General features: G+C 56.2%; 1 protein-coding gene across 4 annotated transcripts in view; it reads left to right on the forward strand.

The window, feature by feature from the left end:
* The window catches only part of NLGN3 (neuroligin 3), a 39,359-nt gene that overhangs the window by 5,454 nt on the left and 11,627 nt on the right, over positions 1-22,278 (forward strand). For 2 of the 4 annotated variants that reach the window (XM_064427021.1, XM_064427020.1), the window contains exons 2-4: positions 12,866-13,604; positions 14,698-14,757; positions 21,540-21,599. In XM_064427021.1, coding sequence (XP_064283091.1) covers positions 13,127-13,604; positions 14,698-14,757; positions 21,540-21,599 — 598 coding nt within the window. In that variant the 5' untranslated portion in view covers positions 12,866-13,126. The remainder of the gene's footprint in view (positions 1-12,865; positions 13,605-14,697; positions 14,758-21,539; positions 21,600-22,278) is intronic. The other 2 variants (XM_064427022.1, XM_064427023.1) reach the window with 2 other exon arrangements.

A 22,278-nucleotide genomic window follows, 5' to 3' on the forward strand; every position in this document is an offset into this window, starting at 1 on the left:
CAAACAGGAGGAGAGGCATTGCCTCTTGCAGATGTGCTATCAAATCACATAAGTCCTCAGGACAAGGTGTCATGAACAGCAAAACCATGCATTAGTTTCAGGAGAAATGGGATGATATCAAGAAGGACAAGAGGTTCCCCCAGAACTAATAAATACTCTGAGATCCCCCCATGGCACAGCTGCTGAGCCATGAATTGCTTGTGCTTCTGACTGCTTGCAGTACACAGAGCAAGGTGGACTTCTGCTCTGCTCTGTTATTCTCATAACATTCTTCCCTCCAGAGAGTGTGGAGCCAGGAGGGAGCACTGGGCTTTGGTGAAGAAGGATGGGTTTATCCCCATCCAGTTCTGTTATTAGCTTGGCACAGGGTGACAGATGCATGCCCTGTTTCCTTGCTGAGAGCGTGGGATGCTTTCCCCACATGGTGGAGGTGCATCTGCTGGGGGGATACAGGACCTGTGCTAAGCACCAAGCCTTGGCTTCACAGGACCCTTTGCTGGAGACCTCCAACAGGCTTTTGTCTACTGATCAGGGACTAATTCAGTTGGTTTGAAAATGAATGGCAATATCCCTTCCTGCCGTGTTCCTGACACGCTGGCACCAGAGCTGGAGTCTCAGAGCTGTCCCAGTTCCCTGGTACTTGCTGCACATGACAGGCACTGGGGGATCACCAGGGATCTGATCTTCATCTCCCCCTCCTCCAGTCCCCTGTTCTCATACACATCAGTGTCAGTTTTGTTCCTGGTTTCATCCTCAAATGAGAAAAGACTCACGTCCTGCTACCCATGAGGGTCCAGTTCAGCCTTACCTTGGGGAATGTGGGATGCCAAAAGCTGTTCCCCAGCTCCTGAGCAGTCCAGAGACTTGCAAGGGCAACAGGAAGATGTGAGCCTTGGCTTGGGAGTGGTTGGCTTCTTGTGGGAGCAGTGGACTCGGAGGGGAGGATGCAGGCATGAGCTGGGGATCCAGCAGTCCCCCGTGGGTTTGGGCTGGCAGGCAGCAGTATGAGGTCAAGTGAGGTTGTTGCTTAAGAAGAGGTTGCTGTTTCTCATCCTTATTAATTCCAGGAGGACTGAGGGAAGTGTCCAGCCAGCAGCACAAAGGTGTCCTTGCAACCACAAACCAAAATTTCCATTGGACAGCAGCTGTCCTGTGCTTCAAGAAAGAATCAGTCTCTGTTCCTGTCCTGTCATTTTGGTCTCTGTTGCCACTGGGGTCTCTGGATGAGAACCTGAGAGTGCAGATTTGGGCAGGGAGCTGCTGTACTTTGATGCTCATGGCTTTAAGAGAAGCCAGTTTGTTGCCTGCTCTTTGTAACCAAAATCTCCTCCTGTGTCCACGGGGAGTGATGCTTCCAGGTGGGCATCTGCTGAGGCAGAGCTGTGCTAGGGGCCTCTGAGGAGCAGCAGGGAGCATGAGAGCTGTCTTGGCACTTGAACTTGACTTTCCTTGGCATTGTTGGTCCTTGCAGCGTGCCTGTCTGTCCTGCCTCATTCTGGCCTCTCCCTCTGGAGAGACAGGGCATCCCCAGGCTGCCTGATTTGCTCCGGTCCAGCTTACTTCTTAACACGAGGTGGTATTTGCAGTAAAACACATTAAAGGATTTTTTGCCAGAGGTTTTAGGCTTTCTGCTTTTTTTTTGTGCTTGAAGATAGAAAATATGGGAGGATAAATTTACAAGGGAAAATAGAAAATACATTTTGGATTAAATTTGAATGGGTTTCCTTTCTAGCTGCTGGCTTGCCTGACCTACAGTCCCTAGTGAGCCCTGGCTGTGTGAGCAGGACTTTGTGGAGCTGCTGTGGCTGCAGGCTCCAGGCCAGGGTGCTTCCATGGTCTTCTGCTTAGTCACGCCAGCTTTGGGTTTGGTTTGGGAACATGAGCAGTGTTCCCCTGTTTGAGAAGTGCTCCTCTTAGCTGGGAGAGGCTGTCGTGGCTTGGGCTGCCCCGTGGCTGCCCGTACACCTGGGCCCTTCCGAGGTGACAGACAGCACATCTGTCGGGCTGCCAGCTGTGCACACAGCCTGTGCCGGTGGTGGGCCCTGCCTCTGACAACTGTATAAACTCTTGAGGTTGCTGACTGGAGCACATACCAAATCTGTGCGTTTCCAGAATTCCTGGGAAAGCCGGCAGGGTTTCTGGGGAAACCAGTAACTCTGGGATGGGCTTTTCTCTCATTCAGCTGCAGATGGGCGGTTTTGGGCGCTGTGTCGTGCCAGCAGCACACGGGGGTGGCCCTTGTGTCGGGGCCCCAGGGCTCCCTGCCCCGGTGTCGCCGGGAGCCGCTCCCGAGCTCCGGCGCTGGCAGCGGGGAGGCAGATGTGGAGCGGGGGAGGGCGGCCTCTCCAGCACCCGTGCCTTCTTCTGGAGCGTGCCAGTGTGCAATTCAATTTGCAGATGAGTCGTGGCGGTGAGGAGCGGGGCCCGGCGTGTGGCGGGGCCGGGCGGTGTCGCGGAGCCGCCGCCGTGCCCGGCGTGTCCCGCTGCCAGCGCCTGCGGAGCCTGACGTCAGCCGGAGCTGCTGCAGGATGTGCCGGCCTGGCGCTGTGTCATCTTGGCTCGGTGTGCGGCCCCGGCCCTGCAGGAGCTCTGCCAGGAGGTGCTCCCCGGGATGCTGTCCCCTGGCCTAGGACACTGTCCCTTGCCTTGGGATGCTGTCCCCTGCCCCGGGATGCTGTCCCCTCCCTAGGATGGTGTCCCTTGCCCTGGGATGCTGTCCTCTCCCCAGGATGCTGTCCCCTGACCTGGGATGCTGTCCCTTGCCTTGGGATGTTCTCCTTTGCCCTGGGATGCTGTCCCCTCCCCAGGATGCTGTCCCCTGCCCTAGGATGCTGTCCCCTCCCCAGGATGCTGTCCCCTGCCCTGGGATGCTGTCCCCTGCCCTAGGATGCTGTCCCCTCCCCAGGATGCTGTCCCCTGCCCTGGGATGCTGTCCCCTGCCCCAGGATGCTGTCCCCTGCCCCAGGATGGTGTCCCCTGCCCCGGGATGCTGTCCCCTCCCTAGGATGCTGTCCCCTCCCTAGGATGCTGTCCCCTGCCCTAGGATGCTGTCCCCTCCCTAGGATGCTGTCCCCTGCCCTGGGATGCTGTCCCCTGCCCCAGGATGCTGTCCCTTGCCCTAGGATGCTGTCCCCTCCCCAGGATGCTGTCCCCTGCCCTAGGATGCTGTCCCCTGCCCCAGGATGCTGTCCCCTCCCTGCAGGGGCACGGAGCGTGGTGCATCTGGGAGGGAAAGGGACCTGGTGGCCCCGGCCACCGACAGCTTGCAGGGTGCTGCTGTGGCTGGAGGAGTCCATGGTGCTTCCAGCAGCAGTGGCATTTTCCCGCCCCCACATTTGGATCTTCCAGATGTTTCCAGTGAAACCTGCTGGCTGGTGGGAGCAGAGGGAACGTGCATTGCAGCATTAGCAAAGGCAGCTTGCACTGACCCGTGCTCTGTCCTGCCTGTGCTTGGCTGCCAGTGGTCACTGCTCCCCATCTCCTGCCCCAGGTCTGCGTGTCCCACTCCCTGTTTCTCGGAGAGCAGTCCCTGTTGTAGATGAAGGCTCCAGTGCTGTGAGGAGGGGATCGTGGTCTCCCAGGCCAGCCACGGAGAGCTGGATTAATTGTGCCCCCAGGCAAGCTGCAGTGTCATGGAGCAGTGGGTCCCTGCTGCTGCCAGTAGGCTCAAAGGGACGTTTGCAATATGGTCAGAAAATCACCTCTGGCCTTTGGCCAGGGCCGCTCACACTGACATAAAACGCAGCATCTGGGATGTGCTGGGGCACACAGTGGGGCGATGGGCTGGAGTTCAGCTGGGGCATCTCTCTGGCACAGGACAGGAGCTGCAGCTCTCCCAGCTGTGGCACAGCCCTGCATCCCTGGCTCTGGCAGAGCCTGGTGCTCCCCTGGCAGTGGGGACTGTTGTAACGAGGTGGAGGTGGTGTGGACAATGAGCTCAAACATCTCCTGGGATGGCTTTCCTGGGCAAAGACCCTGCAGTGAGGAAACAATTTGGTGCTGGACTGCAATGCTTGGCCTTTCCTGTGCCCTGAGGGAGCACACGTGGCTCTGCTGCCTGCACTGTCACCCTCGTGGGTGGCTCTGTTGGGAGCCCACACCACCCCCTGCACAGGGACGTGCTCTGCCCATTTGAGTGCTCTTGGTGTTTCATGCTGCAAGACAAGGTGGTGGTAACACATGGTGCACAAAGATGTTCTTGTACACCACCACATAACTTGTAACCTTATCCCTTCACAAGAAAACTTATTATGTCATGTTTCAGCTTCTCTGCAAAAGTTAGGTCCTGCTTGTCTCCAGCTATTTCCTTCATCTTTGTTCTTTGTCCTGGGTTTTATTACCTTTATCCCAGATTGCTTCCATGACCTGTTTCACAATTCTGCCCTGCAAAACCTTTCTCAGCTGATAAAAAGTGGAGTGATGTCAGGCAGAAATGAGTGGTTGGGGCAGATGTTGGTAAAAGAAACAGTCCTTTACTGGCTCTGCTGCTGAAACCAGAGGCTCCAAAGCCACTGTCTGGATTTCAGCCCTTGATTAATGCATTTGGCTTCCTGCTTTGAGTCAGTAAAATGAAACATTGACAACTTATTTTGGATGAAGCTGTTCCCATTCAGAACACTCTTGGATGTTGTTGCCCACCCTCCCTAATCACATTTGCAGGAAGTCCATGTATTTTAAGCTGCAGTCGGTTCCTCTCTGCCCAGCCCACCTCCTTACATTTATAGAGCCTCCCCCAGTCCACGCTAGTCCATGGAAAGCATTGGCTGTGCTCACTCTCGCCCTGCCTGCAGCCACTGATGCTTTCTGAGCTTGGAGCTTGTGTGAGATGTCTTGAGCTCTCCTAGCCTGGGTGGTGCTCTGGGTGGGACAGTGCAAGTTGCCTGTGGCCCATTCCTTCCTGTCCTTTGTATGGCTGGGTGCCCAGAAAGGAGCCTGAGAGCCTGGGGTGTGAGAGAGTTTTGGCAAGGAAATTGCCTCAGCAGCTTGGTTTTGTACTTGCCTCTCAGTTTCAGGCATTTCAGAAATGGGGGTATCATGGAGCCAGCCTCTTTGGGTCACCAAAGTCTCCTTTCTTTATTAGACTTCAAACCTGCTTTTGCTAGCATAAGAAATATGAATATGTTTGGACTTGGACTTTCAGAATCTTATTGATAAGAGCCTTGTGCTTATGTAATTGTTCCCTAACAGAGTTCAGTCATAATGATCTGTGTTAACTTTAAAAATGGCCCCTGTTAGCCATGGTAGTTTCCAGGGCAATTATTTAGGAGAGGAAGCATCACTCTGGCAGATGTGAGGGGGATGGTGCTGAGCAGGTGGGATAATGTCAGTGTGTGGCTTCCTGAAGCTGGAGAAGGAAGTGAGGGGAATGCTGCTGCTGGAATCAGCTCTGGCTTCGCTGGGTGAGATTTGCACTTGGGCTGTTAGCTGTGGAGTGTTGATCACAGATTTGAGAGAGATTATATTGCCTTAGAGTAGGTGCCTGATGCTTGTTTGTGATGTGTGGGAGAGTGAGCAAGTTGTCTTGGCATGAACTCTGTGCTGGTGCCAAGGGCTTGCTGAAAGCAGATTGTCTGTCAGCTCACTCCTGAGTACTCGTCTGGAAATTCCAGGGTTCTGTGGATGCACTTTTGCATTGTCAGCCACCTGCCTGCACAGAGCCAGAGGTGGAGTAATTCTGATATTTATTTGTGAAGCACTGCATAGAATAGAATAGAATAGAATAGAATAGAATAGAATAGAATAGAATAGAATAATTTCACTTGGAAGGGACCTACAATTAATCATACAGCCAACTGCCTGGCCCACTCAGGGCTGACCCAAAATTAAGATATGTGATTACAGGCGTTGTTCAAATGCCTCTTAAACACTGACATGCCTGAGGCATCGACCACCTCTCAGGGAAGCCTGTTCCAGTGTTTGACCACCCTCTGGCTGAACAAATTCCCCCCAAGGCCCGGTGCAAACCTTCCCCGGCACAGCAGTGAGCCGTTCCCTCGTGTGCTGGGCTGGCACCGGGGAGGAGAGCTCAGCGCCCGGCTCTGCCCGTCCCGGCGGTCCCGGGGCCCGGCTGGCGGGGCCGGGCGGTGCTGACCGGACAGCTCCCGGGTTCCGCCGTCCCTCCTCGCCCGGACAGAGCCATGCACGTCCGGGTGCTGCGGATCCTCCGGGATGAGTCCGGCTCTGCCTTGGCTGCCGGGCTGGGGAGCCAGTGCGGTTCGGCTGTGCTCGGACAGTGCTTCTCCTTCAGCTCTGCCCCGCAGGGGAGTGTTTGTGCCCTGGAACTGCAAACAGCAAGGTGAGGCAGAGAGAAACTGCCGCTGTGTCTTCGTGCTGCGTTCAGGAAAGGCATAATGTGAGATTATCCAGATTATTTCTATCCAGAACGTGGCAGTAAGTAGCCTGCTGCCAGCAGCTATCCCTGAGCCATGTGGGAACCCGCCAGTGCACCGAGAGGCTGCTGCCACTGCCCTCCTCCTGCCCTGGCACAGCCTTCTGCTCACACAGCAGCTCTGGGCTGTGCCATGTGGCCCTGGCTCAGCTTTCCACCAGGCTCCTGGGAAGCAGTGAGTGGGAAGGTCATTCAACATCTAGACTAACTCAAGGTGAGCATGTAGCCCACTCCAAAAAACTCCAGGCTTTCAAGCACAGTTGTCCTTGGATCCTCTACAGTCGCCACCTTCTCCTTGCATCAGCAGTATTGGGTGCTGACCCCAACACTGTCCCTGCTGCAGTGCTCACAGGCTGTCCTTCAGCAGCATCACCAGTCACAGCTCAGTGACACTGAGAAACCTCCTGCATTTTTGGAGCTCTTGATGCTAAACAAGAGCTGGAAATGATCCAGGTTATCTCACCTGCTGGAGCAGGGCATCGAGCAGTGTGCTGACATTCAACACCAGAAATGTCTGGAAAGGCTGAGATGTGGGCAAGGGAGAGGTCTGCTTTGCCCCTGGTGTCCTTCCCAAGGCAGGCTTGGCTCCCTCATGAAGAACTCGTGAAAGGCTCTGGAGCAAATGGTGACAGGCCATATTGCAGCAGGAGGCCTTTGGCACCACAGCAGAAGTGGCTCTTGAAATTGTCTGTTTCTAGGGATTTTGAGTAACATTCTTCTGTTATGAATGGAAGCTCTCGAGGATCTTGGCATGTGTCTGGGAGTTGTCAAAGAGCTTCTGTCCCACATATGTTCTCGCAGCGTTGGGGAACTCAACTGACACCTCTCACGTGGTGCCTCAGCCTCTCCCCAGGGCCGAGGATGTGCACTGGAGTGTCTCACAGGCTGCTGACGTTCAGCTTAGAATATTGGTGGTGCTGGGGGTAGGAGCTGGCAAAGGCAAGGCATGGGGACATATAGATGCAAACGAGGTTTGTGACTTTTCCTTCTGTCCCCTTGGGGTGACTGTGCTGCAGGTGTGCCTCAGGAGGAGAGGGAGCTGGGCAGCAGCTCTGGAGAGGCCTCTGCAGAGTGCAGAATGGATGTTTTGGGCTCCATGGTGCTGGGAAGCCTCCTGGGTGCTCTGCTCTGCAGCCTGAATGCTGAAGGGTTGGTGGCAGGGTGGCTGTGTGTGCCAGGTGGTGACAAATGCTGAATGCTTGAGGGCAGGGGCAGAGCTGCCAGCCAGGGCAATGAGAAGTGTGGGGGACTGCGCTGGAGGGGCTGCTGGGAATCACTGGTCCATCCATCTGCCATGAAGCATCCTTTGCACATAGCCATGGAGTGCTTTAACTTTACTTAACTTTTCTTTCTTAGTATGGATGTGTCTCCTACCTAGCACAAAAGGGCAAAGTGTTCTGAACTTTTTTGCAGTGGCCTTTGCATGTTATAAAACTGTGCCCTGTGACTTTTCTTGTCTAGACTAATCCCAATCTTCCAGACGTTTCTCCAAAGCTTTTGGATGATCTTGCTGGTCTCCCATGGCCTCTCTCAGTTAGTCCAAATCTTTTGGGGGATGAGCTGGTTCTCTGGACAACAGTAAAATTGCTTGGTGTGTCTTTATGAGCTAAAAGGAGAGTAATTACTTCATGTGCAAGCTGGCCTTTCACACCTCCTCCTGTAGTTGCCTTTTTTTGTGGCAATGATATGCTGGCTCACGTTCAGTGTGTACTCACCTGTAGCCCTCATGACCCTTGTGGCAAAACTGCTGCTGTCTTCTTCCATTGCCACGTTGTGCAGTTTTTTTGCCTCCCAGTGCCTTACAGTCCTGCCCATCATCTCTCAGCCCTTTTCCCAGTCTGTCAGGAGCATTCAAACTCCTATCCTGGCCTCTGAAGTGTGGGGTGTCACGTGCAGGTTTTGAAACGTACTCTGTTCTGCCATTTAGGTCATTCATGGGAAAGCAGAGCAACAGCAGCAGCGGGGCAGACCTTTCTGAAACCCTCCATGTCCCTTTCAGTGTAACTGTGAGCCATCTATCACTGTTCACCAGCTCTGTGATGGACCTGGGAAATGCCCCACAGTGCTGTGGGAGCAGGAAACGTCTGCCTGTGGCCTGGATGGGTAACCTGGGATGAGACCTGCAGGCTTTGGGATGCTCTTGGGACTGCTGGGACACAAACACTGTGCTGCAGCTTCTCTGCTCCCCAGGGCTTCCTGTGGGCTTCCTGCAGTGCTGCAGGCTGGGTGAGGGCTGGGATTGCTGCCCAGCAGAGAGGATGCCAGGTGGGGAGTGGGTCTGGCAGGGGCTGAGCTGCAGAGCTGAGCCCCAGCCTGAGCTCTGGAGCTGCTGGAAGGTTTGGAGCTCAGCTGGAGAAGAGAAGGCAGAAGTTTCTCATGCTGCTTGCTGGGTGCATGTTTGTTCTGGGGTGCACGGGCTGGCCCTCAGCAAAGCACAGGGGGTCAGATGGAGAGCAGAGCTCACAGGGCACAGGGGCTGGAGGGTGCAGTGGGACATCCTGTCTGCTTGCTGCTGGAAGGAGATCATCCATCCGTGCCAGCTGGGTGCTTTGAGGCCTCCATCTGTCCTGCCTCTGAACCTCATGGGACACAGAGCCACGGCAGGAGTGTGACGGGCTGGGGCTTGGTGCTCCAGGGCAGGAGGCTGGGCCCCAAGAAGGGTCCAATACGGGAGCAGGCTGGCTGCTGGCATCTCCTCGGCCGCCTGCCAGGGGAGGTGTGGATCCGGCTTGTCTGGCTGGTGTCGAGATGCCTGAATATGCATCTGCCAGAGAGGCTTCCAGAGGATCCCACCCGCCCAGGTTTCCATGGAGAGCGTCTCTTTGTTGAGGAGGAAGCGTCTGGCAGACAGTGTGGCCGTGGAAATACCTATAGAGCATTTGTTTTGCAAAGCACATGAATAACATCCCCAGCAGCTAGCAGCCTCACTTCCTCTGCTCACCCACCCGCGGCCTGGCAGAGCGACCTGGGATGCCTGCGGGGTCTTTGTGCTCCCAGTTTCTCCCTGTGTGCTGTGTGAGCATTCCCAGCCCGGCTGTGTCTGCCCAGCCCGGTTTCGTTTCTGGCTGGCAGGCAGGGCTCCTGGCAGGCAGCAGCAGCCCATCTTCGCTGGGGACACGTTTGGCTTCCCTGCTGGAGGCAGCAGTGAGAGCGCTGTAGGCGGCAAAACCGGGAAAGTTTTGCTCCCACCTCCCATGGGATGTGAAGGGAATTGCTTCCCTGAACGAAATGTCCTTTCTCTGGTCTCTCAGTTCTTTCTCATACTTTGAAAGACCAAGAAGCTTAAGAGCTGTTGAGGCAGCAGGCAGCAATGCAAGGCACATGCAACAGCCCACAGTGGAAGGGATTAAGCTTGGGTTTTTATGGCACTCTGTCAGCATTAAATTAAGGCTAAATTCCCATCCTAAATGTTATGTTAACATGAAGTTACATCAGAAAGCACAGAGCACAGAACAGCAATATGAGGGTATCAGATGTGTTACAGGGGTATTGTAATTATCCCAAATCAGGCATTTGAAACCCAGGGAATTTCAGATATAGGGTTTGCATCGTCTTTTGGGTTTGTAATTGAAAAAAATCCAAACATAGGAAGGCTTAGGAGCATGTCACTGAGATTGTTTGGGTGCCTTTATTCTGTGCTGCGGGGACATATGCAGATGGAGGCAAAGAGTTTAAAAAATGATGGAACCAAATGTGGAATTACAAATGTTAAAATACCGTGAGCTGTGTTTGAGTGTTAAGGCTTTGTGGCTCTCCAGAGTAACATTAGGGCTGCTGGGCCTTGACTGTGCATCTCCATATCTGGACATATTTGGCTATCACTTTGCAGCTCACCTCTGTGCCTCATGCTTTGTAAAGCTCGTAATTGGGGACAGTTTTAAGTCCTGTAGCACCATTTTGTTTAAGTTAAGAATGTGTACTTAATTCTATCTTAGCTTAGGGTTTTTTTTGTCTTGAGATTCCCTTGTTTTTTCAGATCTGGATGAGGATTAAACAAAAACCCAGAGGAATATCATCATAGCATAGTTCTGAGGAGCTGTAGCAAGAAGCAGTTTTTTGGCTGTGCTTTGTAAAAAGAGATTCCTCATTGTGTCAGGGCAGGATGGTTGCAGTGGGCGTGCGGAAGCTCCAGGGATGCAAAGTGGGATGTGAATTCAGCCCTGTGACTGGTGTGCACAGCCCAGCTGGGCAGCTGTGTGGTGGCACTGCCTGGTGCCATGAAATCGCTTTCCTGGAGGAGCTGTGGAGCAGCAGTGCCCATGGCAGCGTGTGGCTGCAGCCATGAGGAAGCTCTGGAGCTGGGAAATCAGCCCCTGGCAGGGCTGTGGTGCTCCTGCAGACAGAAGATGATGACAGATCAGTTGAAATGGCTCTGCAGGGAGCACTGGATGCACTATCATAAAGACTGGAAGCTGCCTGTAGCTTCCAGTCGTACAAATTAGATATGACAATCATTAATAATTAGCTTTATCCTAACCTGTGGTACCTGAAGGAACCTGAGCAGAAGATTTACACTGGGCAGTTTGCCTTCCAGCAGCGTCAGGCACAGTGATGGGTCTGAAGCACCTTTGAGATCCTGCTGGGGAATGCAGCTCTGGGGGTCCCAGGCCAGCACTGCACCCCCGGGATGTCGCTGTTAGGCAAAGGTCAGTTCTCTGCTGAAGGAGGAGCGTTGCAGCAAGGAACATGAGATGAATGACGGTTTTCTTCCAGAGCTGCAGGCAGAACAGGGCAGCCAAGGCACTGTGCTGCAGAGCAGCTCCAGCAGTGCTGGGCAGAGCTGAGCTTGGGGTGCCTCAGCTGTTTTTCTGGCCCTTGACTCAGCTTTTATTTCTTAGGCTCTGGCATCTGTTTGGGGGATAATGCAGCAGTGTCGTGCTCCTGCTGGTGTGTTTCTGTGGCTGCCTGGTGGGGCAGGAGGAGGTGAAGGGGAGCGATGTGCAGAGATGCACTGCCCTCCTTGTCTGGCACTACCTGCATTCCCTTGGCAGGCTCTGGGGAGGTGCCTGCATGCCCAGCCCTGCCAGGCCTTGCTGCTTGGGTGGGCTGAGTGCAGTGACATGATTTTCTGAGATGAGTGTTTCTATTTGCTGTGTTACCCTGATTTCTGAGGCTGCCAAGTTCTTTGGGTGTATCAGGAGGGCAGGCACAGCATGGGCCCATTCCCTTAATCACCAGCAGTGAGTTGCCTGCACATGTGCAGTAGAGATTTGAGACACCTTCTGTGGGGGTTTTTGGTTGTGTTTTGTTTGGGTGGGGTTTTTTTTTGGGTTTCTGTTTGTCTGTCTGGGAGATTTAGGGGGTTTTTTGGTTTTTTTTGGTGGTGATGGGCTTTTTTTTCCTGCGGATTTTCCTCATTGGATGAGGTGTTCTCTATTTGTGGAATCCCTGCCCAACTGAACCTCTACCAGAGCTGCAAACTCCCATCTGCATACAGCCCTTATTTTGTGCTCCAATAATTCCTAGGCAACTCTGCTCCCCTCTGAGCCTGGAGAGATCTGCCGGGTGGGCACGTCAGGGTGCCCTGGGGCAGAGCGGAGGTGCCTCGGCACGGCTGGGGACATGCGGCTGAGGCAGGACGAGCGAGCATCCCCCAGCCAGCACCGCCTTTCCGCGGGGACCCGGCTGGCGATGCCGGGGAGCCCCGGGCGGGGGCGGCCCCCGGCTCCCCGTGCCCGGCTCCCCCCGGCCGGGGGCGCTTACATAAGCCCTGAGTGCGCCAGGCGCTGCTGGGAGGTGAAGGGCAGAGCGCTGAGAGTGCACAGAGCCTCCAGCGAGGCCGGCTGGCCCCGAGCTGCGCTCGCTGACACATCCGCGGGTCCCCATGTGCGGGACCGTCCCTTCCCCGCGGGGCTGCCCCAGCCGCGGCTCCGCTGCTGCCAGCCCGGGCGGGACTGCGGGCGCAGCTCTGCCCCGGCCGCCCGGAGGGAGGGAGGGAGGGAGGGCAGATGCCCACAGGCTGCTCCCCCGCTGCCCCCGGATCCTGCTGGGGTGTCCCTGCCTTGGCCAGTGGAGGGGAGGCTGATGGGGGCTGTGCTGATGGGCGCCTGTGGGTCCGGTTTGCCGGTGTGTGCTGCCCCGAACCGGGGAGCAGGGCTGCGCCGGAGCCCGGGCACGGAGCACAGGCAGGAGAGGAGAGGTGCCCGTGGGTCTCGTGCAGGGGCTGTGCTTGGCACCGGTGGTGTCCAACGGGCTCCTGATGGGGAGGGACACAGCGCTGTCTGCTTGTCTTGGCACCCATACCCTGGGCAGCCCCTGAGCGCTGGGACAGGCTCTGCAGGCATGGACAGACAGTCTGTGTGTCCACACGTGCTCTGCTTGTTCTGCCTGCTCCCAGAGCCACCTGCCCGGCTGGTGGCAGAGCCAGTGAGCACCCATGGGTGGGAGGCTCAGCCAGAGATCCTGGCTCCTTCTGCACTGCAGGTCTTCAACTCTTCCAGAGCAAGTCTGCTGTTAATTCCCTCCATCTCTCCACAGTATCAGCAGTCACCTCCGGGCTGGGCCGCTGGCAGGCAGGCAGCAGCAGGCAGCTGGGAGGCTGTGAGGAGCTGGTGCCACGTCTCCCTGCGTCCCGACTCACCCAGCAGAAGGTGTGGCTGGGCTGCACACCCCTGACTCCTGTCTCTTCTGCTCCGTCTGTTCCTGGTGGGCAAATCGGAGGCTTGGTGTGATGGGGCTGCTCTGAGACCTCGCCCCAGGAGCTTCAGGCCTGGATGTTGGTGCTGTTTCTCCCGGACAATGTGGCTGATACTCTGGAGAAGCCCTCTCTTCCCCCCTGTTCTCCAAGTGCCTGAGCTGGTGGCCAGCTGGGACCTGCGTCTCACCCTCTGGGTCCTGAGCTTTGCCTCGATGGTTGTGCAGATGGAGGGCCAGGTCTACTCGCCCACTGTCAACACGCACTATGGGAAGTTACGAGGGGTGCGCGTGCCGTTGCCCAGTGAGATCCTGGGGCCCGTGGACCAGTACCTGGGGGTCCCTTATGCCGCTCCCCCCGTCGGGGAGAAGAGATTCATGCCCCCCGAGCCACCACCGTCCTGGTCGGGCATCAGGAACGCTACCCACTTCTCACCAGTCTGCCCCCAGAACATCCACAACGCCGTTCCCGAGATCATGCTGCCCATCTGGTTTACCTCCAATTTGGATATCGTGGCCACGTACATCCAGGACCCCAACGAGGACTGTCTGTACCTCAACATCTACATCCCCACGGAGGATGGTGAGTCCCCACTGGGGTGACCGCAGGAGAGCGAGGGGGGGGGTCACTCCACCCCTCCCCAGCAGTGGTTGGTCTCACCTGGGTGTTGTGTTTGAAGCATGTGGTTGTGGACCCTGCAGCATGCTGTCTGTTTGTGGAAAGCTTTCTCTGGCCACGCAGCTTGCCCTCTTGCCCTCAGCTGCCATCTCTGTCTCGCGTGCTCCTGCTCCTCCACGCCTCCCGGTCCCACCCCTCCACCTCCATGGCATCGTCACGGGTTCCTCTCTTGTATTGCTAAATCTGAATCCGACTCTCTGACCGCAGATCCACAGAGTGACAAGCTGATTTGTGCTCCCCACAGGCGCCGAGTGCCAGGTTCTGTCTTGAGTTGGTTCGAGTTCGTCCTTCCTCCCTGCTTCCCACCCTCCCCAGGTCCATGCGCTAGTTGTGGGCGTGGGCTGCGGCTGGGAGGAACACTCTCTGCCTCTCCCTGGGAAGATGCTCCGGCAAGAAAGGGACCGCAGAGCCCTTTTCTGGGCCCTGGTACGGATGGGAGGTTGGGGTGCACCGGCAGACACATCGCTTGGCTGCTCCCCCGTCCTCCGGAGGGACAGCGGCAGAGCGATGAGCCTGGCGTGCTGGGGACGCACGGGGCACGCTCCTGTTGGGGTGAGGCTGAGCGGCGCTGGGTGCCTCCTCGTCTAACCTTTTCCTTTGTAGGGGACCCCACCTGAACTGTAAGTAGAGGGCAGAGGAGGCAGCGCCTGCCCGCACGCCCGCCCCAGCCTCACCGCAACAGGAGCCCCCAGGGATTTTCAGCGGGCCCGAGAGGACCCGCAGCGGGTCTGCTGCACACAGCAGAGCAGCCTGGCGGGTCAGTGGCTTCTCCCAGGCTGCCTGGCTCCACTCCTCTGTCTCTGGGGCCCACGGGATGCATCATGCCTTCCTTCTCGCCCAGCACGGCTGGCCCAGAGTTTTCCTCCCATGGCGACGCTCCCTCCCCACCTCCCGCGGTCCCGGGGGCGGTGGGAGGGTAGCAGCGTGGTTGTGATTGCATGCCCACTCCCATCAGTGGAGCCTCCTGTTATTTTGTAGTCTTTTATTCATTTTACAGTAAAACGGATTTCCAAGGAATGCACCCGAAAGCCCAACAAGAAAATATGTAGGAAAGGAGGTATGTAGCAAGCCGACCGGCAGAGAGGCACAGAGAGGAAAGAGAGAGAGAGTGAGAGAGTGAGAGGGTGCCTGGCTGGCCCCCAGCCTGCAGCACTCCTCCAGCACCTCTCTGTGCTGCCACCCGGACTGTGGACCCTCCAAGCAGCCCCCCCTGGCACCCCCTGCTTCCCCCTGGGAGGAGCCCCACGGATGCTCCGGCCAGCCGGGAGCACAGCTCTGGGGTCAGGTCATGAGGATGCTCTTGTTGCTCCAGGCCTTTCAGAACAGCTTCTCCTGGGCTGAGCCTGCACTCCCACCTTCATCCCACTGGCACTGACAGCCTCCTGGGCATGAGGGGTGGTCTCTGATGGCAGGTAGCACTGAAATGCATCCATCCCATAGGCTGGGTTACCCTGCTGGGGGGTGTATGGACCTGCTCAGGGGAGGACCTGTGTGATGGGGGACTGCAGTCCATCCTGGGCTGAGCTTTTCCCCCATTGCATCCCTGATAATTTGCATCCAGAGCTCCTTGGTTGAAAGCATAAAGCCTCTCCTGGCTGTGTAAATGCTGCAGATTCTGCCCTGAGCTTTGTGCCTGCCAAGGCTGCTCCCCACTGCTCACACCCCCATGCCAGTGCCAGTCCTGCCAGTAGGGATTTGGTCTCCAGCCCATGGCACAGCAGCCTCCCTGGGCCCTAGCTGCCCCATGGGCAGCTGAGCACCTCCAGTTCAGACGCGTCTGCTTTGCCTTGCCTCCACTGACCTTCCCCCATTGCCTCTAAATGATCCTGTATTCCCAAGCAGTGACATGCACAAGGGAGTAGACATGTACAAATGGTAGCTGGCTGAGCCCCGTGTCAGACACAATGCCTCACCCATCCCTCCACACAGCCCCGTGCAGGCAGGGAGAGCTGACTGCTCTGTGCATCCCAGGATGAACGTGTGGACGGTCAGGCAGCCAAGCTCTTCTGAAAGGCTCAGTACAGGGCACCTGCCCAGCACAGGCTGCTGTCCTGCAGCACAGCATCCCTGCATCCCAGCCTCTGTCTCCCTGCACCCCTGGGTCTGGCAGGGCCAGTGCAGCTGGGCTTGGAGGTTTGGGGAGCGCTTTCCTTCCAGCCGTTTCCCCCAGTTCTGTTGTTTGGTTTCTTTGCTTTGCTTTTCCTGTTGCTGTCCTGGCTATTCACACGCCATCTCTCTGAGTGCCAAGGCTGCCCCTGAAAGGGCTGGCGCATTAGGGAGTCTCTGCACGCTGCCTCCGGAGCCGGCTGTGCCAGTGATCACCAGCCACTTCAAAGCGCTTCCTCTCCCAGCCCTCCCACCGGCTGCCAGGGCTGGCAGACCCCCCCAGCCCCAGCCCTGCAGCCAGGGAAGCAGCCTCCAGGTTACTGCCAGAGAGGGGGATGATACAAGGCATGACAAAACACCTTGGGTGTGCTCGTCTCCTGGGTTTCCCTCCCCGCTGGCTCTGCTCACGGGCAGGGTTTCTTTGCAGCCTGTCTGTGTTGCCTCTGGTCACCTCCCAGGGAGCTGTGGGGGACATTCCCTTTGCCCCCACTGGCCTCTGTTGACTCATGGACCAGCAGATGCCCAGTGCCAGCCATGTGGACATCCAGGTGTGGCGTGCCAAGAATTAAAGCACCCAGACACTGGCACTTGCCTCCTGCTCTGGCCAGGCTCTGGTAGCTGTTGGCTTGAATTAATTGAGTCACTTGTGATGAAACACAGAAGCTCCCACACTCCTCATTGTGTATCCTAGGTTAGTAATGCTTGGGGAGAGGGTAATGTACCTGCAGTGCTGATTTCCTCAGGTTGAACATTTGAACATTGACTCATTCTGGAATAATCATGATTACTATTTCTAAGGCCACAGATGAGCAGTGATAAGCTCTCCTCTCACAGAACTGTATTTTGGTGGCTAAAAATGCCTCAGCTCCCTGCTTACTGGAGTTTTCATGACTTCTGCCACCCCTAAGCTCTGTGTATTTCAGAGCAGACAAAAGACTGAGAATTTATCAGTCATGCTTGTTTATCTCTCTGGGACAGAAAAACATCCCTGTTTTCCTGCCCAGTTGTCCACGGTCATTTCCTATATGGAAATTTTCTAAATGCCAGTCTCCTCCATACACATTGGTCCCTTCTCTGGTAGCAATACAGGGCAGCAGTGCTTTGAGAGCAGCTAGCCATGCATGGTGCCAGGGGAGCTGGCAGCACTGAGGCTCATTTGAGGCTCAGATTTTGCTGCAAAAATAGTGCTGCCCACCCAAAGACCCATACACACACAGACACACACCCTGGGAGTACAGTACCTATGTGCAAAATGCAGCTCTGCCCCATGCTCTGTGCTGCCAACACATCCAGCCTTTTTTTGGCTGTGGTAGATGCCAAGATGATTTTTCCTTTCCTTCCTCGCCAGTCTGGGCAATCCTTGCTGCAGGGCATGAGGAGGTGGATGTCATTTTTGGAGGGGAAAAATGTGGTTGCCCTGCACTTAGCAGCTCTTCCTGGTTTTCATTAGCGAATGCCCAAATCTCTCTGGCTGGGACTGCAAAGGGTCTGTGACATTGCAGAGACAAAGGTGCAGGTCCAGCATCTTCCTCTGCTGAGTGAGGGTGGCTGGAGCTCCCAGCAGCTCCTGGGCTCAGGAAGCTCTTGGGCAGTTTCTCTGCTGCTCTCCAAGAAGCTGACTTGTCCAAGTACCAGCTGAGGCTTCCCTACAGCTGCACGAATTCTGCAGTGCTTCCTTGCTGGAAGCTTCTTCCCAGCCCCCTGGAAGCCTGGAGCTTTGCAGAGCTGCCCGTGGGCAGAGCTCCACTGCGGGCAGCGATTTGCAGAGGTGAGGGTCGGGGCTGGTGCCGCCGGGGCAGCAGAGCGTGAGCAGATGCAGTGCTTTTACAGAGGCCGCTCAGGGATGGAGATAACCGAGAACTCCTCTGCATCATCCCGGGCAGGGAGGGGCAGGGAGCAGCAGGGTGTGCTGCAGTCCCCGAGCCAGGGCTGGTGGCTAGGAGGGCTCTCAGAGGTCTCAGCTGAGCTGTCCCTGCCTGTGGGGCTGTGCAGCAGCAGCTCAACAGCTGCACCGTTGTTGGCCTGTCCCTTGTCACTCCCAGAGAGGCAGCTGAGATGCTGTGGCTGGCAGCAGGTGTCCCTTTGGGTGCATGTAGCCATGAGAGGCTCTGCTCCCTGCAGCATGGTGGCTGCTTTGCAGGAGTGGAGCTCCTGCTCCCAGGGAGCTCCTGCTGAGGAGAGGGTGCTGGAGCTGCCTATGGGTGCCCTGAACAGACATTTGGAGCTGGAAAAGTGTCATCTCAGGCTCCTGCTGTTCTCTTATCCACACCATGCTGAGAATGAAGGCTCGAGAACTGAGGCTCCTTACCCTGCTTTATCTCTGTTTGCACTGGTGTCAGTGCTGTTGGTATGGTTTACTTAAGGTAGAATAAATCCATGGATGCCCCTGTTTCAGGCAAAGTGTTTTTGGTTTTTTTTTTTTTACTAAAGTTGAACTTAAATCTTCCTAGTGGCTCAGATAAGAGCATATGCATCCTTCCTATCGGCCTGAACAATGTCACTTTGCAGTCAGCTTAAAGTGAAGTGGCAGACAACAGACATTCACCTCCTGGGTTAGTGGAAGGTGTTTTTGATGGGTAAGGAGAATAAGAGCCATGAGCCCTTTTATTTTTTCCATCTGTGAGTCCATAGGCTTAAACCCATCCTCATGAGGGTGGGTGCTGCTGCAGGGCTCTGCGTGGTGATGTTTGTTAGAGCAGAGGAAGATCTCCTGGGCTGGGTATCCCTGAACATGGCAGGAGCCAGTGGAAGGTGTTCCTGGGTGAGGGAAGTGAAGCTGTGATTGCTCTCACGAGCTGTGGGGCATTGGTGGGTTGTGCTGGAGGTGAACACTGCAGCAAGGGCAAAAAGCCCCCTTGGTCACAACAGTCAGTGTTGGCCATAACCACCCTGGCACCTTCCTGCTGATGGGAGGCTTGTGCTTTGCATCTGCCACACACACATGCCACTGCTTCCCCTTCCCCTGGCCTGCATCTCTGCTCTCCTGCTTTGCTTAGCTTCCCAAGTGCTGCTTTCTGCCATCTCTTCCATGGTGCCTGAAGCTCAGGTTGCTGGAGGCTTGTCCCAGCCATCCCTAAGCTCTGCAGCAGCAGTCTCCAGCTGGATCCCTCCCTGCTCAGCTAGGACAGTTGCTCAGGTCACAGAGATGTTGTCCGCTGCCCTCTTTTGCAACCTGACAAGTCCTCATAGCTGATTCCTCCATTCTCATCTGCACAGAGACTTTTGTCCCTGAAGGAGACCAGGCTGGAGGGCTGCAGCCTGCCCAGCCCAGGGCTTTAACAGCACCAGGGCCTTTGGCAGTGGAGCATGATCTCCAGCTGCCTGGGGTCAGCTTCTCAGCTCTGAAGCACAGTGTGGATCACATCACTGTCTGTGGTCTTCATTAGAGAAAAATCCCTATCCCTTAGAAGCACCAAGAGGTTGGTGCATAGCACTGGTTAGCAAATACTGCATGAGTACTTTGTCATTTAAGTGCTTTCTGGGCTTGCAGCTCTTCCTAATGAAGACGCAGTAGGTCAAGCTTGCAGCCTCCTGCAAAGAGGCTGAGTGGCTGCACATGCCCAGCCAAGTGTGTGCAGGGTGGGCTGGGCAGCCAGTGTGGGAAGGATGCAGCAGGAGGGGGAGATGCTGGGGCTGAGCTGCTGGGGCAGGAGATCACAGGCATGGGGGTGGTGCTGGGTGAAAGAGGAGAATGATGTGAGATGCTCAGAGGATGGCTGGGTGGTGAAGCAGGATGTGAAGGGGTGGGGCTGGAGTGTGGTGGGGAAAATCAGAACAGCACATGAGACAGGATCCATCCCTGCCCTTGCAGAAGCACCTCTACCTCACCTCTTTGTGGCAGTGTGTCCCACCTGGTCTCAAACACCTCACGCTGCCTCTCCCAGTGCCTCACTGCCCTTTCTGCCAGAAAGGTTTTCTTCTCATCCTGCCTCCTGTAGCCCCAGGGCTGCCTGAGAGGGACTGGCTGTTCCACCTCACAGCAGTCTTTCACGTGTTGGGATGCTGCTGCAGCTCCCATCATGCCTCTGCTCCCGGCATTCATGTGCCCCAGCCTTCTGCAAACTTTTCATGCCTGCTGGATTTTTCGAGGTTTCTGGTTGCTGCTCCTCCAGACTTTCTCCAGCAGGTCATGGCTGCTTAGGGCATTCTACAAGCCTCTCACCCTGGAGGAGCTGCCTCACAGCCATTTCAGATCTCTTCCTCCTCTTCACAGATTCCTTGTAAATTCAAATCCTTCCCACTCCATGCTGCCATCTCTGTTATCCACCTCCTGTGTCACCTGCAGAATGCCACTCCCAGCCTGGTGGAGCAGGGCTCCCCAGTTTTGTTTTCTGACCAGTTTTGTGCATTTAGTCCTGTAGTTCCATGCAGCCACGGGCTTGCCCCTTGCTGGAGGGAGCTTTGCTGGGGGCTGTGAAAGCCCTTGCTGTGGCAATGGGAGCTGTTGCTGGTGGCAGCAGGACCTGGGGTCAGCCGGGTGCCTGGCAGGGTGTCAGAGCCCCTTGTCTCAGGGGAAGGTCACTGGGCAGTGCAGGCACTGTGTGGGTAAGTCCTGCCTGGGGGAAACCCTGCTGTCTCCCCAGAGCTCACCATCGCCTGGGGAGCTTTTTGTAGCAGGCATTAGGGAGCAGAGGACTTGCAGGCATTGGTCTGCAGCTCTAAGAGGATGAGAACACCCAGCCTCTTCCTGAAATTCAGACCTCCAGAGCACAGGGATGGCACCACTTGCCTTTGTGTCTACACTGGCGTGCAGTCCTTTGCAGGAGTGGGGTTTTGGCACGGGTTTTTCAGCACCCCTGCTCCCTGCCAGCCCACAGGCCACCTCTCCTGGCTCCTGCTGGCTGCAGTTTGGCTCACTGCAGCCATCCACAGCAGCAATCCACATGGGGCTGCTGGGCTGGCCCATGCCCCAGCACTGCAGGTTGGTGAAGGGGCACAGAACATCTGTAAGGCATTCAGGATGTTACAGAAATTAATATGTTTAGGATTCTGCCTTGCTCAGGTCAAGCTGATTGGTGCCCTTGAAATCCTCAGTGAAACATGGAACATGTCTTGTAAGGAGGGAGTTGGGCAGGATGGAGCCGGGCAGCTCAGGGGAGGATCCCTGCGTGCTGTGGTGGTCTCATGCAGTGGTACCAGTGGTTTGTGGCCAGGCACAACAAGGAGCCACACACCGTGTGGGGGTGATGGGCAGGAACTGCCTGGTGGTCAGTGGCCATGCAAGGCGACCCTTGGTGTGAGCTCTGCAGAGGACAGTTGTCCCTGGGCAGCAGAGCTGGGTGCTAGGAGAGGCAGCCTTGCCTGGAGCTGAGGGTGCATGACCTGGTGGGGGCCAGGCTGGGATGCAGGGGCTCAGCAGGTGCTTTGAGACTCATCCACCACCAGCGCTGATGCTGTCACAGCCCCACTCGCGTCTTCCCTGCCACCCCAGCCCTCCCAGGGAGGATCTGGGAAGGGGCCCGGGTGAAGCAGCATCCTGGCACACTCCTGGGGCAGCCCTGCCCGTGCCCAGCACTGCCCTGGCTCTGGGAGAGGTGCAGTGTGAGTAGCCAGCAGTGCTGTGGGGCACAGGCGTGGCCCCACTGTCTCTGCTATCATGCTATTTTTGAATTCTCTTTTTTTTTGTGTTCTTTTATTTTCTTTTTTTTTCTTTCTTTCCTTTATTTTGTTTTGTTTTCTTTTTATTTCCTTTTGTTTTCCTTTTTGTTCTGTCTCCTCGTGTTTGGTCCCTAGGAGCCAGCGCTAAGAAACAGGGCGAGGACTTAGCGGATAATGACGGTGATGAAGACGAAGGTATTTCTGTGCTCGAGGCTGCCACTGCATGCCACGCAAAGCAGCTCCGTTTGCCCGCCATCGCTGCCAGCCCAGGGAGCCCTGTGTGTGTCTGTCTGCCGTGCCAGGCAGCTGCGCGGGGCGGGGGGCAGGCTGGCCGGCTGTGCAGGGCACCAGCACCTTCCCCTCCTCCTGGGGGGGGAAAGCTCACGGGGGTTTTGCTCTTTAGGAGGAGTTTGGTCCCGCTCAGCTGGAGCGAGGGCAGGGAGGAAGCATGGCAGCTTGGGAGGAGAGAAGCCCTCGGGCACCTGGGCCCATTTCACCCCGAGCCCGGTCACATCCCACCTCCAGCCTCATCCCTCCAGAGTCAGTGACATGCATCTGGCAGCCAGCAACCTCCCCATCCACCCTTGCCTGGCCCTGCCCTGGCTGTGCCAGCAGCCTGAACACTGCCTGGCACCCAAAGGGCATCTGGCCGTGCCCAGGAGACCCAGGGTCCGCTTGGTTTCTGTTAGCTTCTCTCCTTCCTCACCCAGTGGAAGTGAGGTCTTGCTTGCAAGCACCAGCCAAGACAGAGCAAGTGGCCTTTCCAGCAGATGTGATTCTAGATGAATGCCAGGACTAATCAAGCTGCAGAATAGGCTATTTTTAGTAAAACAGGGTGGTTTGTCTGCAGGTTATGGAGTCAGCGTGTTTGGCT

Source organism: Passer domesticus, chromosome 7 (genome assembly GCF_036417665.1).
Source record: "Passer domesticus isolate bPasDom1 chromosome 7, bPasDom1.hap1, whole genome shotgun sequence".
Classification (NCBI taxonomy): Eukaryota; Metazoa; Chordata; class Aves; order Passeriformes; family Passeridae; genus Passer; species Passer domesticus.